Genomic DNA, 15,169 nt, shown 5'->3' with positions numbered 1-15,169 from the left:
ATCATCTTAGGCCTTAAGAATACATATCTCTTTTTCTTCTCCAGTATTTATCTGCGCTGTCAATCAATCGATCACCATCGTCGTCCGGTCTTCAGGATCTATATCTAGTGAATAGCTTGAATAACACTCTTAACCGTACATCTTTTTCAGCCATAGAAAGAAATTTGATCATTATTTTTTTAAAAAAATGAAGTATCTAAATAAATAAAAGTTATGAAGACTATGGACCCCCAATTCCCAAACCGACAACATATGGCCCACGAAGTAGGGGGTAAAATTTCTTACTTTCTCAAAGCATCAAAACATCAGAGCTTCATCAAGCATTTGTATCTTTCCTGCTAGGGTTTAAGCTTAGTTAACCAAATCGCCATGAAATTAGCCTCGCTCGATAGCATCCAGAACGCCCACGACGACTCCATATGGACGGCGTCGTGGGTCTGCCCCAGTGACGGAGCTCCACCGCTCCTCCTCACCGGGGGCCTCGACGAGACTGTGCGCCTCTGGGACCCGGAGAAGCTCACTTCTTTGCGAACCAACACTGGACATTGCCTCGGCGTCGTTTCCGTGGCCACCCACCCCACCCGCCGGATCGCCGCTTCCGCTTCCATAGATAGCTACATTCGCGTCTTCGACGTTGATTCCAACCGAACCATTGCCACCCTCGAAGCTCCTCCCTCCGAAGTCTGGCAATTATCATTCAATCCACAGGTATGAAAGAAAGATTGTTACTTTTCTGAATTCTCTCTGTATCTATATGTTTATCTAGTAGGTGACCTCAGTTGATGGGGTAGGACTTGAGCTTAACTGTTGCTTTCTGTACGAAATTTGTAATGCAGATATTTTTTTTTTTTTTTTTTTTTTTGAAAAAAGTAATGCAGATATGATATTCGTTAAAATTTGGTTGCATTTAGAAATTAGAATAGTAAAATCTCCAGTTCTCTGATATTCTTGGTTTTATTTAAAGATGTTGTTAGGATCAAGGGCTTAAGCAATTTATTTCTTTACTTATACACCGTCATCACATTGTTCGAGACAGGCTGGGTGTTGGACTTGGCTCTAGCTTTATCGGCCTCCACCCAACAATCCATGGCCCCTTTACCGGCCCTGTCCAACAATCCCCTCCCAGCACCAACCAATTTTAATTGATTGGAATCGACCCCGTGACCTGGCTCTGATACCACCGGTTACGATCAAACGCTTACCACTCACGCCAAGAGCTATAGCTAGTAGCAAAGGCGCAATTTATTTCCTTACTTATAGACCATCTTGGGTCCTGGACTTGGCCCTTAGGGGCTTTATCGGCCTCTGCCCAACAATTCCCCAACCACCAGGTACTAGACATGGCCCCTTTACCGACCCTGTCCAGATGTAGTATTATTTATGATACTAGCTAGGTTGATTGATTGGATGTTTTAAGTAATGCGATGATAGATATCATAGTGAACTTGAAATTCGATGGCTTTTGTACTAATGTACTTACCAAAGCTGGGCAATATAACCCGCTGGATTTTCTGATGCTGGCAAGGAATAAGTGACCCTTGAAATAGAGATAGAATAATGGTTACATTGTTAGTGGATTTCAAGAAACCATTTTGATTCAAGCCAAATCTTTTAACCATCCGAAGAATACTATTTTCTATCAGTTTTTACATTAGAAGAGAGATAAAATCATTTTTAAGAAATAAGAACCTGAATTGAGGATTATTTGACTATAAGATTTTACTGAAAAGGAGTAAAAGGAAAGAGTGATGGTAAGCTGTTGTAAGAGTGCAAGTGAGAGCATTGTAAGAGGGAGTATCATGGCTGAGGATGGCATTACAGCTTAAAGCAGTCAGGGTAGGGTCTTACAAGTTACAACTCAAGGCTAAAAAAGGAAGGAAAGAAAAAAAATCAGCTCATCTGGCTAGATTCAGAAAACAGCATAGAGATTGACTTGAGTTCAGTTGAGGCTGTCCCAAGTTTATGTAGCTTGCAAGGCTGCTGAACTCTTCTGCACCATTAGCTTAGATAGGTCTCAAACAATTTTCATGTGTTCCTTTACTTTGATAACATGTTAATATTTCTCAAGAAATTAATAGGAATGGGAATACCAAACAGAGATTTAGGAAAGCTGAAAGCCTCTGGATATTACTACTGCGTAGTTTTTAAGCACTAGATTAATTAGTTTCCCAGATTACTCACCATAGGGCGATAGGAAAAAAAAAATGGAATTGGAGTTGGATATATTCTGGTCATTAAATTGTAAAAACATGTTCTTCATAAGTTGTGGTTTGATGTATGTCTGGTATATGGTCCTATATTTCTTTAATTGTTTCTTTATACTTCAGGATTTGTCTATAATATACTGATAATTGAGTGTTTATGCCATCACAATTGACCCCCTTTTCTGCCTTGATCTCAGGGGACCACTCTGGCTGCAGCTGGAGGTGGTAGTTTATCAGTCAAATTATGGGACACTACTCATTGGCAACTAATTTCGACGTTATCCATTCCTCGTCCAGAAAGTCTGAAGCCTACAGAGAAAAGTAGCACAAAGAAATTTGTCCTATCTGTTGCTTGGAGTCCTGATGGGAGACTAATTGCCTGTGGTTCAATGGATGGCACAATCTCTGTTTTTGATGTGATACGTGCCAAATTTTTACACTTCTTGGAAGGTCATTGCATGCCTGTGCGTTCTCTCGTGTTTTCACCTTCTCTTCATGATGCAAGGGTGCTTTTCTCCGCCTCAGATGATGGGCACGTTCACATGTATGATGCAGAGGGGAAAGCCTTGATCATGCCTTTGTCTGGCCATTCCAGTTGGGTCCTGAGCGTTGATATCTCCCCCGATGGGGGTGCTATTGCAACAGGCTCTAGTGATAAGTCGGTTAGGTTGTGGGATCTTAAAATGAGGGCAGCTACACAGATATTAACCAATCACACTGACCAAGTTTGGGCAGTGGCTTTTGGACCTCCTGGAAAAAACGATCCCCGGTCTTGTATGCTTGCTAGTGTGTCCGATGACAAGAGCATAGCATTCTACCAGTACTCTTGATGATACAAGGAGCCTCCGCATGGATTACATCTTCAAGATTGTACCGCCCTACCTGCAAATCTCTTGGCTTTCTCGTTGTTGCCCTCTAACCTTTGCTCTAAGGTTTGTGTCTTGAAAATCTAATCTTTTGTACAATCTCACCATCAATTCTTGAATTTGGTGCCCAGTCACATTGCTTTTGGAGAATGTAGATCCTGCCATACTTGATTTCATTTTATATTTGTACTGTACTAGGTTTGTCAAGGCTTATGATTATGAACTAATGTAGTACTCCAAATGTGACTATTTTAAGCTTATGGATTATGCATAATTCACAATGTCATACTTGTCAAAGCTAAATAAGTATCATGTAATTTAATGGATAATCTTGATGGGTTATGTATAACTCATACTCATTCTATTGGAACACATGTAACATGTTCCAATCCCATGTATCAAGTATCAACCAATAAGGGGCAATCTCAACCAAGTTGGTGGCTTGAGTTTGACTTTTAGTAAGCCTGATTTATTGATTTTCTTGGTTTGAACTGATCAGTTATGAACAATTTAGGCTGATTTACAGGTGGGGTTTACTTAGTGTATACCTTTTGGTAGTAATTACATGTTTTCCTCTTGTAACCCAAAAAAAATAAAGTAGCAACCAATGATATTACCACTTTCTTTTGCTGCTATTTTGGTGGAGACATCATGTAGGGTAGTTGAATACTGCTGGATGCAAGGTAGTTGAATACTGTTTTTTTTTTTTTTTTTTTTTTTTTTTTAAATAATAATAATAATAGATAGTGTTGGTTTAAATTGGAAAATTTTCCCTAATGCTAAAACTTAAACTTGCTTGTATTGAATTAGAATCAAAATTTAAGAACCCAAACAAGTTTTAGTTAAAAGTGTTTTGGTACTCTGTATTATAATAGAGGAATGAGAATTAAAATAAAAAATGGTGCAAAAGAAAAAATAGAAATGTGGGTCTGTTTATTAAAGGAAAATTGTTTTTCTATTTTCTCTTTTCTAATTTTTCACTCTTCATTCTTTGTTTTCTGTTTAGAAAACTTGTTTACTAACACTTATTTTTTTAAAATTTATTTGTTTTGATTAACGTTATAAAATTAACACAAGTTTAATTTCGAGTAATTTTTAGACCTTATATTTAAAATATTTTAAGATATGTTTGGTTTAAATTGAATAATGTCTTACTTTAAACGTAAGCAAATAAGTTATGTTTAAATAAGTAATGCAAGTAGAAAAGATAGAAGATGATAATAAGTAAAAGAAGTGATAATGAATGTATCATAGTAATAAATAAATATGTAAGTAGATAATTGTGAGAATGTGATTATAGTGATATATATCCAAATAAATGATATTGTTTTCTATTTAGGAAATCGTTTTTAAAAGTTTTTTAGTTTTCCAAAAAACCAAAAAATTGTTTCCTGTTTATAAAATGAAAAATTGTGTTAGTAAACATGTTTTATGTTTTCTGTTCTCTAATTCTCCGGAAAATTTTCCAATTAATAAATGTATTCTTAACCAGGACTATATGATCTAATGGTATCCGGGTTGGACTTCCATTTGGAAGATTATGAGTTCGAGCCTCAGTGGAGGCGTTATTTGTTCTTTGTGTTTCAGTAGGTTGAGAAAGTATATGAACAGATACTACATTGTAATAGAGCAAGTAGCATTCAGAAAAAAAATGTATTCTTAAAGTCTTAAAAGGAAGTTGTTGTAGCAGTTGTGGTTGAAGCAATAGACGGAAGAATATTAAACAAAGTTGGTGATGATGGACGTACGGATGAAGAAAATTAACGAAATTTGAAGTTACTAAAATAATTTTTAAAAATAACGATAATAATACTTTTTTTTTTTTTGAAAGAATAACGATAATAATACAAGAAAAGTAAAAAATGAAAAATTGAAAACATCAGAGTTAAAGCAACACTTATGTATTCATTAATGAATTATTCAAAATTGACTTTATTGTTAATTTTTATTAAAATTTTAAGATGAACGCCCACGCTTTTTTAGTGTTAATACAAACATGGTCAAGCAAACACTTGAATGTGTGTTTGATGCAACTTTAAAGAGTACATGATTACAACAGTGTTGATAAAGAAAGTTGATGAAAAGTGAAGAAATAATTGAGGAAATTAAAGGTAGCTAGGATGATCAAAGAAGAGGCAAATGAAAAGAAGCATCTTATGATTTGTTAATTAAGCGTGAAAAACATGTTGGGTCAACACAAGCAAATGATATTTCTTGAAGATCATCAAACTAATTCTCTTGTTATGTTTTAGCCCCACACAACTATTAAACTAATCTCGTCCACATGAACAGTTCAATTGGTCATATGAATAATGTTTAGAAACAATGATCTCGGATTGAATCTCACCAGCGACTAAGAACAACTTCTCAAAGTGAGGAGGCTCATTATGCGTAATAAGCAAAAGTCAAACAACTATTAAACTAATCTCCTTTAATTCACTGACACAAGATAATGAGGTCAATAATATCCATTAAGGTAGTAATTAGATTTAATGACTAATTACTTAATTTGGCTATTTTGGCATTAAGATAATTAGACCATTAAGATAATGATTTAGTTTGACCATTTATAAATTATGGCAAGTAGACTATTTAAGCAATATAGTTGCATGGATTGAAGTTAATGGTAGATAAAACGTCTAGTTTTTGAGACAACGATTATATATAGTAGATTTGTTTGAACTACTTTCGTTTTTGCTATAAAGACCAAAAACCAGTCACATTGATAACCTTGTAGGTGCAAATATATATTAAACAAATTTCGAGTATCCTATGGTAATGTCAAATGAATTTAGATCAAGAAGGGTTTAGATAATTTTGAATGCATTCAGATTCAATAATGGTTAAACAAACACTTACTTTACCCATTGCCATGACATAATCAATTGCATGAGTGATCAATAAGTTGAAAATATCTTGATGCGATTTATCGTTCCTGTGTAGTTTGCGAATTACAGAGTATTACACTTGAACAAGTTTACCCAATATATACCTGATAGGGAAATACGTCAATGTTCTAGGAATTATACTCGACAATCGTATAGGTAACCCTAACCAATCGTATCCAACCCAAACAGACACAGAACCTTCGGACCTTCCGAGTCCCAACCTCATGTGATCGGGAAGGCGGTGACGTCAACCCATCACTACCAATTAATTCATCTTATCATTATGCACCAAGCAGAAAACCTTATCAAATCACCAGTGTATAGGCTGTCAGCTCCTTACCTGACATGAGGAGAATAGTCGCTGAATTTTCATATTGCACGTGACAAACATGTCAGAAGTTGGCATGTGTTACCCTCTTATCTCCCCTATATAAAGCGCATTAAATGCACCTTTGGGGTACTTTTAAGGGAGAGAAGGTCATTGGACACAAGATCGGAACTCACCAATCAAATAGAGTTTATCCAGTAGTTATTGCAAAATACACAACATATGAGACTAAATATTTGATACGGTTAGATTAGTTGTATCAATTCTCTCAAATAGTGACAACAAGTTTTTCTCATCACAAAAAAAAAAAAAAAAAAAAAAAAAAAAAAAAATTGGTTGAGAGCATAATCCATGTAATAATATGACACATAAATAGGCTCTAATACTGCCACCTAAAAGACATTATTGGCTTCAGTTTACAAGCTGAACATGATCCAGCACAGCATGCCTAACAAACAATAATCTTGGTCAACATGTATATACAATGATTGCTTCCTTTCCATTCCAAGCATCATGCATATAATCTTACATTTAGGATTAAAAACGTTATTTGTATCAAATTTTGTATCAATCTGATATGATTACAATATATTTTACTATTCTCCACATATATATTTTGTTTATTCATGAATTCGCTGATGTTATTATAAATAAATATACAGAATCACAATACCACTCAATTAACAATTCGAGAATTCAAGAATTTTGTTATGTTTTGGTTTGATGCCGTTTCTAAAGTAGTTTAAAGATTGAATTAGGTTAATTGTGAATTATTAATTAAATATAAAAGCAAGCATTAAGGATGTGAAACGTGGGGGTTTAGGCCCATAAGCTTTTTCCAAAAGTGAAACCTTTTTCGATGGAAAAGACAAATTACATATTTTGTCTTCATTAGTATATCCGCATTAATCGCAAATTATACAAAATGTAGTGTACGAAACATAATTTCCATCGAAATAGAGGGGCCATCCTGCAAAAAAAGAAAACTTGAAGTTTCGTCCATTTTCGATTTAAAGTTTAAACTTTGAACTCAAACGAGAGAGAGAGGAGAGAGAGAGATCAAACATTACAGAATCAAAGCAGAGCGTTCAGAGAGAGCGGCTTTGATGTAAGTATGTATGCTCATTCTTCTTCTTCGTATGTTTTCCTTCAATTCATTATATGTGTGTGTGTGTTTAATAAGATTCTTTTCCTTAAACAGATTTTTAATTGTTGCTTATACTACTCTGTAATATGTTTGCGATAAAATCTATGAATTAATTATGTGTTTCTGTTTTGAACTTAAAACAAATAATTTTCCACTGTTAAACCCTTCCAATTCTAGCTTCTTCGTTTTTTTTTTTTTTTTTTGAATTTTGAATTTGCTTTTTGGATTGCGTTATCCAGATTTATGTGTGATTTGGAGCAGTAGGTAATTTGAATGTTTTGTAAATTTTGTGTAGTGTTTTAGGTGGAGGGATGTCGTCAAAACTTGAATCTAGGAAGAAAATTGGTCAAAATCCAGGAACTGGGAAGTTATTAAATGATATTGAATCTATCAGTAAGGCTTTATCTCTTGATAAAGCCCAGCCGAGAAGATTAATGTCTACAGTGAGCAGTCGGTCCAAGTCTGTTGGGAAAACTCATTTACCAGAGTCAAAATCGAAAGCTAAGGGTGCTAACAAGGATTTGTTGGATGACAGTAAGAAGTCAATTTGGAGTTGGAAGGGTTTTAAGGCATTGACTCATGTTAAAAGTCGAACTTTCAATTGTTGTTTCTCGCTCCACGTCCACTGTGTTGAAGAGTTGCCAGTGTCGTTTGATGACCTTAGCCTTGTTGTGCATTGGAAGAGGCGGGATGGGGAGTTGACGACTCGGGCAGTTAGGGTTGTTCAAGGGGTAGCGGAGTTTGAAGAGCAGTTGACTTATTCGTGTTCTGTTCATGGTAGTGGAAATGGTCCGCACCATTCTGCTAAATATGAGGCGAAGCATTTCTTGTTGTATGTTTCAATTTGTGGTACTCCTGAAATAGACTTGGGCAAGCACCGGGTGGATCTCACCAGGTTGCTTCCGCTTACATTGGAGGAATTGGAAGACGAGAAGAGCACTGGCAGGTGGACTACTAGTTACAGGTTATCAGGGAAGGCGAAGGGTGCGACTATAAATGTCAGTTTTGGGTATTATGTAATTGGGAACAATTCCACAGTGCTCCCTACCAGCAAGGATGTTCATGCACTACAGAACATGAGGAAGAGTGGTCCGGGTGGAAGTGTGGCTTTGTTCACCGAGTCTGAGCAAACCACAGCAAGGCGTGCTGGAAGCCTTCCTGCAAGTTCTTCTGCTTCAAGCTGGTCTGTAGAAGACATAAAGGAACTTCATGAGGTTTTGCCAGTGCCAATGTCAGAACTTTCTGAGTCAGTGAATGTGCTCTATCGGAAACTTGAGGAAGAGAAGTTAGATGCTTCAGTTAATGAGAAACTGGAGATTGAAGTTATCTCTAATGCTCCAGAGAGTTTAAAATCAGATTCAAAGCTGTTGCCTGTGACTGCGAATGGAAATGCTGAAAATGAATGTGAAATTAGCGAGTTATCTGCCATGGACCAAGGTTTAGAATTGTCCTCAAAGGAACTAGAGAAACCAGGAATCCAAACCACGGATGTTGCGCATCATTCTGTAGAGGGCTGTTTTGTATCGGACAATGTTGAGGTTTCCACTGAAGTGGAGGCCCAACTCCAAACCTTGCCCAAGGAAATTGGTTGCAACAAAGATGAACTTCCGGTATGTGATTTAGAATTTGAAGAGAAGGAAAAATGTACCAATGAATTAATTATGGAAGAATTGGACTCTGCATTGGACACTGTCTCAGACTTGGTAAATGAAGAATCAGATTCTCGAGATGACAATGAAATTATAAATCAAGATAATTACTTGGGTGTTCAAGCAGATTATACACCGGTTAAGAAAGGGAAATCCCTCAGCATGGATGATGTAACTCAATCTGTGGCTATTGACTTTTTTAATATGCTTGGAATAGAGCATAGTCCTTTTGGCTTTAGTTCTGAAAGTGAGCCAGACTCCCCTAGAGAGCGTCTATTGAGGCAATTTGAGAAGGATGCTCTTGCCACTGGTTGTTCCTTATTTAACTGTGAGATAGATATAGATGATGCAGAATTTGTTGGTGATGCTCCAAGTGGACCTGATTGTGGGAACATTTCTGAGGATTTTGGTTTCTTCTCAGCCACTCAGTCTTCTGAGGTGCTGCCTAAGATAGAAATAGAGGAAACAAGAAATAAAACAAGGGCCGCTGTGATGGAGGACTTGGAGACAGAAGCTTTGATGCGGGAATGGGGTCTCAATGAAAGGGCATTTCAATATTCTCCTCCTAAAAGCTCAGGTGGGTTTGGCAGTCCAATTAATGTGCCTCCTGAGGATCTTGATATATTGCCTCCTCTTGGAGAAGGCTTAGGTCCCTTTGTTCAGACCAAAGATGGAGGCCTCTTGCGCTCAATGAGTCCTGCACTTTTTAAGCATGCAAAAGGTGGTGGGAAATTGAGTATGCAGGTCTCTAAGCCAGTGGTGGTGCCAGCAGAGATGGGATCTGGTGTCATGGACATACTACAGCATTTGACCTCCATCGGTATTGAAAAGCTCTCAATGCAGGCAAATAAGTTAATGCCATTGGAGGATATAACAGGAAAGACGGTGCAACAAATTGCTTGGGAAGCAGCCTCCAGCTTGGAGGGATCTGAGAGGTTTGCCATTTTTGTTTTAACACTAGTAATAACCATTTCTCTTGTAGAATATGAAACATTTTATTGCAGATACAGGCATTTTCTTCTCTTTATTTTCTTACGAAATTACACTTCTGCATATTTCAGGAATGGTAAATCGCACGAGGAATTCACAGTTGGACAAAATATGTCAGGCTTTCCTGAGGCAGTTAGAGGGATTATGCCTGGATCAAGGTCTTCTGAGTTTGAGCCAAGCTCTATTGGCAATGAACAGGATGCAGAATATCTTTCATTGGGTGATGTTGCTCCTTTGGCAATGGATAAAATTGAAGGCCTTTTAATTGAGGGCTTAAGAATACAGTCCGGCATGTCAAGTGAGGATGCACCTTCAAACGTAAGCCCAGATTCCGGTGGTGAATTGTCAACCTTTGAGGGTATGGTCAGTTTTGGTGGATCCATGGGTCTAGAAGGAGCTGGTGGGTTGCACCTGCTGGATATTAAAGACAATGGTGACGATGTAGATGGGTTAATGGGCTTGTCCCTATCACTTGATGAATGGATGAAGTTAGACTCTGGCGACATCTATGACGATGATGAGATTAGTGAACGTACCTCAAAACTACTTGCTGCCCACCATGCTACTTCCATGGAGGTGGTACGAGGAAGATCAAGAGATAAGAGACGTGGCAAGGGGAGGAAGTGTGGTTTGTTGGGCAACAACTTTACGGTTGCATTGATGGTGCAGCTTCGTGATCCTTTAAGAGACTATGAGCCAGTTGGTAGACCTATGCTTGCCTTGGTTCAGGTGGAGAGAGAATTTGTGCCACCTAAACCTATGATGTACAGCTCGGTTTCTGAAATTAGAAGAAGCAACAACGATGAAGAAGACAATGACTCTCAGCCCGTGAAAAAGGAGGAAATAATTGAGGAGCTGAAAGTAGAGAAGATACCTGAAGAGGAAAAAATCCCTCGCTACAAAATAACTGAAGTGCACGTTGCAGGCCTGAACACCGACCAAGGTAAGAAGAAACTATGGGGCTCCACAACTCAGCAACAGTCCGGGTCGCGTTGGTTGCTTGCCAATGGAATGGGGAAGAAGAATAAGCACCCACTTATGAAGTCAAAACCCGGTAATAAACCAACATTGCCACCTTCAAATCCCGCTTCAACCACAGTGCAGCCTGGCGAAACTCTCTGGAGTATCTCCTCTCGGGTTCATGGAACAGGGGCTAAATGGAAGGAGCTGGCGGCTTTGAACCCTCATATTCGGAATCCAAACGTCATTTTCCCAAATGAAACCATCAGATTGAGGTAGCATTTTCAGGTTGAATAATTTATGGGAAAGCTAGGTCCAGTGTGCCAGCTTCAAAGGTATAATAAATTTGCAAGAATGAAGGCTGCTCAGGATTAGGCCTTTTTAGTTGGAAAGCAAGAAGGATAAGGTGTTTGTTCTTTCTATCATAGAACAGTTTTTGGTCATTATTTTGTTGGCCCTTCACATGCATTTTGTGTGCTTTTTATATATATATTTTTTTCATGGCAAGAAGAAATGTATTTCTGCTGTTTATTATTATGTAACTTTAATGTCAATACTTGTTATTTCTACCCAAAAAAAAAATGTCAATACTTGCTATATTTGATTGCATTATTTAAAATCTTCCAAAAAAAAAAAAATCTCCAAAAGCAAATTTGTTGTCAAATTGGATACTACAAGCTACCTAGCAGACGTCAAATTATATTATGGATCATGCCATGGTTCATATTGAAAGGTGAAATGCTGATAAATATTCATTTTAATATATTAAATATTTATTTTTAATGTATATGTGGATCATGCAATGGTTCATTTGCAAGGCAAATTATATTGGAAGGTGGATTAGTGATAAATGTTTAAATTACACTTTTTATCCTTAAGTTATAGGGTAATGGTAGAATTCATTTCTAATTGTTGGTCGTGTTCACTTTTCATTCATAAATTATCATTAGTGTTGCACTTTTCATCCATTTACTAATAAAATATTAGGGACGAAATTTGTAACGTTAGTATAGTCTAGAGACGAAAAGTGAGCACAGAAAGTTAATAAAAGGACGAAAAGTGCAACATCAATAATCAATAATAACTTAATAGCGAAAAGTGAACACGACTAACAATTAGGGACGAATTCTACAATTACCTTATAACTTAGGGACGAAAAGTGCAAATTACCCTTGTTTTTAATATACTAAATAGAGTTAATTCCAGCAATGATCCTCTGATTATTGCGATTTCTAAAATTGGTCCTCGACTTTTAATTTGGACAAAAAAGACACTTGACTTTCTAAACTGTTCAACCAAAGGTCCTTCTATTAGGTTTTCGTTTGTTGGCCATCAGTTTAAGGGGCAATTGTGTCTTTTCATTATATTGTGTCTATTAAGTGAAGGGTACAAAGGTAAATTGCTTGGTTTTCTACTTCTTCAGTCTGAGACGAATTGACTGTCAGAGGAACATGATTACATAGGTCTATCAGAGGCTTCTTCCATGGAAAGAAGCTTTGAGAAGATAGGGAAGAAGCCTCTGAGAAGATCCCATCTTCTGGTTCTTCCTCTACTATCTCTACAGAGGTTGAGGAAAGCAATGATCTTAACCTCAAGGAGACTGAGCTGAGGCTAGGGTTTCCTGGTTCAGAGTCCCTTGAGAGGAAGGCTGGACCTGCAAGGGCTGAGATTTGTCTTTTTGGGAAGGATTTGGAGGATAGAAGTGTGGGCTCAAGAACTTTCTGTCAAGAGCTAAGAGAAGTTTCTCTGATGCTATTGATGGTTCTGGGAAGTGAAATTTGTCCATGAATGGTGGATCTGAATCTGATTGGGGGGTAACACAAATGTTCTGTTCTCTCTCAAAGGAGGGAATTCTAGCCTAAAGGACATCAAAACATGCTTGTCAGGACCTCTCATGAAAGAGGTTGCTCCTCCACCTTCAAAGCCAGATGAGGAAAAGAAACCCTCTCCTATAATGTGTTTATTTGTACACTTAAGACTGGAAGAGATAATGAGTATATGATTGCACGAGATTGCATATTGAGTATATGATTGCACGAGATTGCATATTGAGTATATGATTGCACTAGATTGCATGTTGAGGATATGATTGCACGAGATTGCATATTGAGTATATGATTGCACGAGATTGCATATTGAGTATATGATAACATGAAACTGCTTAGAAATTATATGATTGCATGAGATTGCTTAGAGATTATATGATATCACAAGATTCCTTATTGAGTTATATGTTAGCATGAGATTGCTTACTGAGATATTTGATGATATGAGATCTTCGATAAGATAAGTATGTGATAGTATGAGCTTGTTGATAAGCTAAACAATTGTGGAAGCATGCTTATTTGATAATTAGGTTGCAAGCATATAGAAACCCTGAGGTGAGCATGATTAATTGTTGCCGAGTAATTGAGAATGCTTGATGAAACAAATGTTTTCCAAAAGTATATATTGTAGTACTTTACAGGGTTGAGTGGAGTTATACTTAGCTTCATGCTAACGAGTTTGTTTTCTACTTGTTGATTGTTAACCCCTTTCAGGTGGGCCCAGTTCGTAAGAGAGAGTACGAGTTAGACTAGACTAGCATTTCGATAGCTTTTGTAGTCTAAACTCTTGATGTTGATTTACTTTTGAAACTTGTAGTTGACTACTCTATGTTTTTTATGGTGCTGGATACCGGGGTTTTATCCCCTAGTTTGATTGATGATTAGTAATACTTTTAATGATTTAGTTGTTTATCCTTAGCATGTGCAATCACCGTGAAGGGTGATTGTGGCGATGACACCTCTATTAAGTTGTTTAGTAAGTTTATCCCATTGTCTTAGCTTATCTTTCAAGGTTAAGTCTATTAATAAGGTTTAAGAAAAATAGGAAAGTTGAGGAAATAATAGAATGGAGCATTTTTTCCTCAAAGATAAAACTGAAGTCGTCGTCAGTCATTCAACAGACTCTTGTTTCTTCCTTAGAGTGCAAGTTTCTTCCTTTCGTCAGTCGTCTATTTCTCCTCTAAGCTGTTTATGTTAATGTTAATGTTAACAAGTATTATCACCAATGCATCACACGCGAATCGCACGTACGCCGCACGCGAATCGCACGTGCGTCGCACGGATAATTGTACAATTATTTGCTCGAATTTAAGCAATGATAACATCATAAAATATACAATGTTCAACCCCATCTAATAATCTCCATAAGTGTTAACAATGTAGAAAAATATGATCCACCAACTCCTTCTCAACACCACACATAGGCAGAGAATATCAATACGAATACAAAAAATGGCAAAAAGTAGGGATGTCAAGTAGGTAATGAGGTAAACATCAGTAATGTGAGTGGTAGGTCATATTTTTACATTGTAAGTCTGGCCATGACCCAAAAATTGGAATTTCGAATTATTATTATTATTATTATTATTATTATTATTATTGTTTTTAGAGCAGTCAACAATTGTAATTTAGAATATTAACAAAACTAGTCACTCAGAAAGAAAAACAATCAAGCAAATTCTTCTGGAATGGCAGACTAATACTACCTATAATTGGGGAATAAATACCAAAAATCCCAACTACAAAAACAAGGAACAGAGCAAAGAGCAAACAAGATACTCAAGATTAGCATTACGAAACAATGTGAATACAAACAAATGCAAGCATGAAACCAAAGTTAATAACACGGAAGGAAACATCCTAACAAGAATTGAAATCTCAAAGATTAAGTTTGAGGTTGATCAGTACGTTCTCACTTGGTCATCATCACCTTCACAAACTCCTCGTACTTGATCTGCCTATCCCCATCAACATCAGCCTCACCAATCATCTCATTAGTAGGCTTCTCACCAAGGTTTTCCATGACATGGCGAAGCTCATCAGTAGAGATAAACCCATTCTGGTCCTTGTCAAAACACCCGGAAAGCTTCCTTGAGATAGATTCGAAATATCACTTATTAAAGATCATGGTGCGGCATGAATAGTCAAGAATGGTTCATGGTGCGAGATGACACTTTAGCCAAATAAACTTTCAATTCACTAAAAATGAAAATTACTTAACATGCTAAAAATGGATATTAGTGGTTCACAATCATATTATGGTTGCAAACAGACCATATAATAAAAGAAAAAAGAAAGAAGATTATAATGA

General features: G+C 36.9%; 2 protein-coding genes across 3 annotated transcripts; both read left to right on the top strand.

Annotated features, from left to right (window-relative positions):
* The first annotated feature begins 286 nt into the window (after positions 1–286).
* LOC109148180 (WD repeat-containing protein VIP3) lies at positions 287–3,356 on the top strand. The gene is made up of 2 exons (XM_019296021.1): positions 287–708; positions 2,402–3,356. Exons 1-2 carry the CDS (start codon positions 370–372, stop codon positions 3,032–3,034), a joined length of 972 nt encoding a protein of 323 aa, XP_019151566.1. The 5' UTR covers positions 287–369; the 3' UTR covers positions 3,035–3,356.
* Positions 3,357–7,327: 3,971 nt separating this feature from the next.
* On the top strand, positions 7,328–11,596 carry LOC109148177 (protein PLASTID MOVEMENT IMPAIRED 1-RELATED 1-like). Of its 2 annotated transcripts, none has more exons than XM_019296012.1 (3): positions 7,328–7,394; positions 7,729–10,017; positions 10,144–11,596. In XM_019296012.1, the coding sequence occupies exons 2-3, from the start codon at positions 7,745–7,747 to the stop codon at positions 11,309–11,311; spliced, it is 3,441 nt and encodes a 1,146-aa protein (XP_019151557.1). In that variant the 5' UTR covers positions 7,328–7,394; positions 7,729–7,744; the 3' UTR covers positions 11,312–11,596. The 2 variants fall into 2 exon arrangements, with proteins under 2 accessions (XP_019151557.1, XP_019151558.1); XM_019296013.1 differs by having other exon boundaries at positions 7,352–7,398.
* The last annotated feature ends 3,573 nt before the right edge of the window (positions 11,597–15,169 follow it).

The sequence above is a fragment of the Ipomoea nil genome, unplaced genomic scaffold (genome assembly GCF_001879475.1).
Source record: "Ipomoea nil cultivar Tokyo-kokei standard unplaced genomic scaffold, Asagao_1.1 scaffold2036, whole genome shotgun sequence".
Lineage (NCBI taxonomy): Eukaryota > Viridiplantae > Streptophyta > Magnoliopsida > Solanales > Convolvulaceae > Ipomoea > Ipomoea nil.
This window is presented reverse-complemented; position numbering and strand designations above follow the sequence as displayed.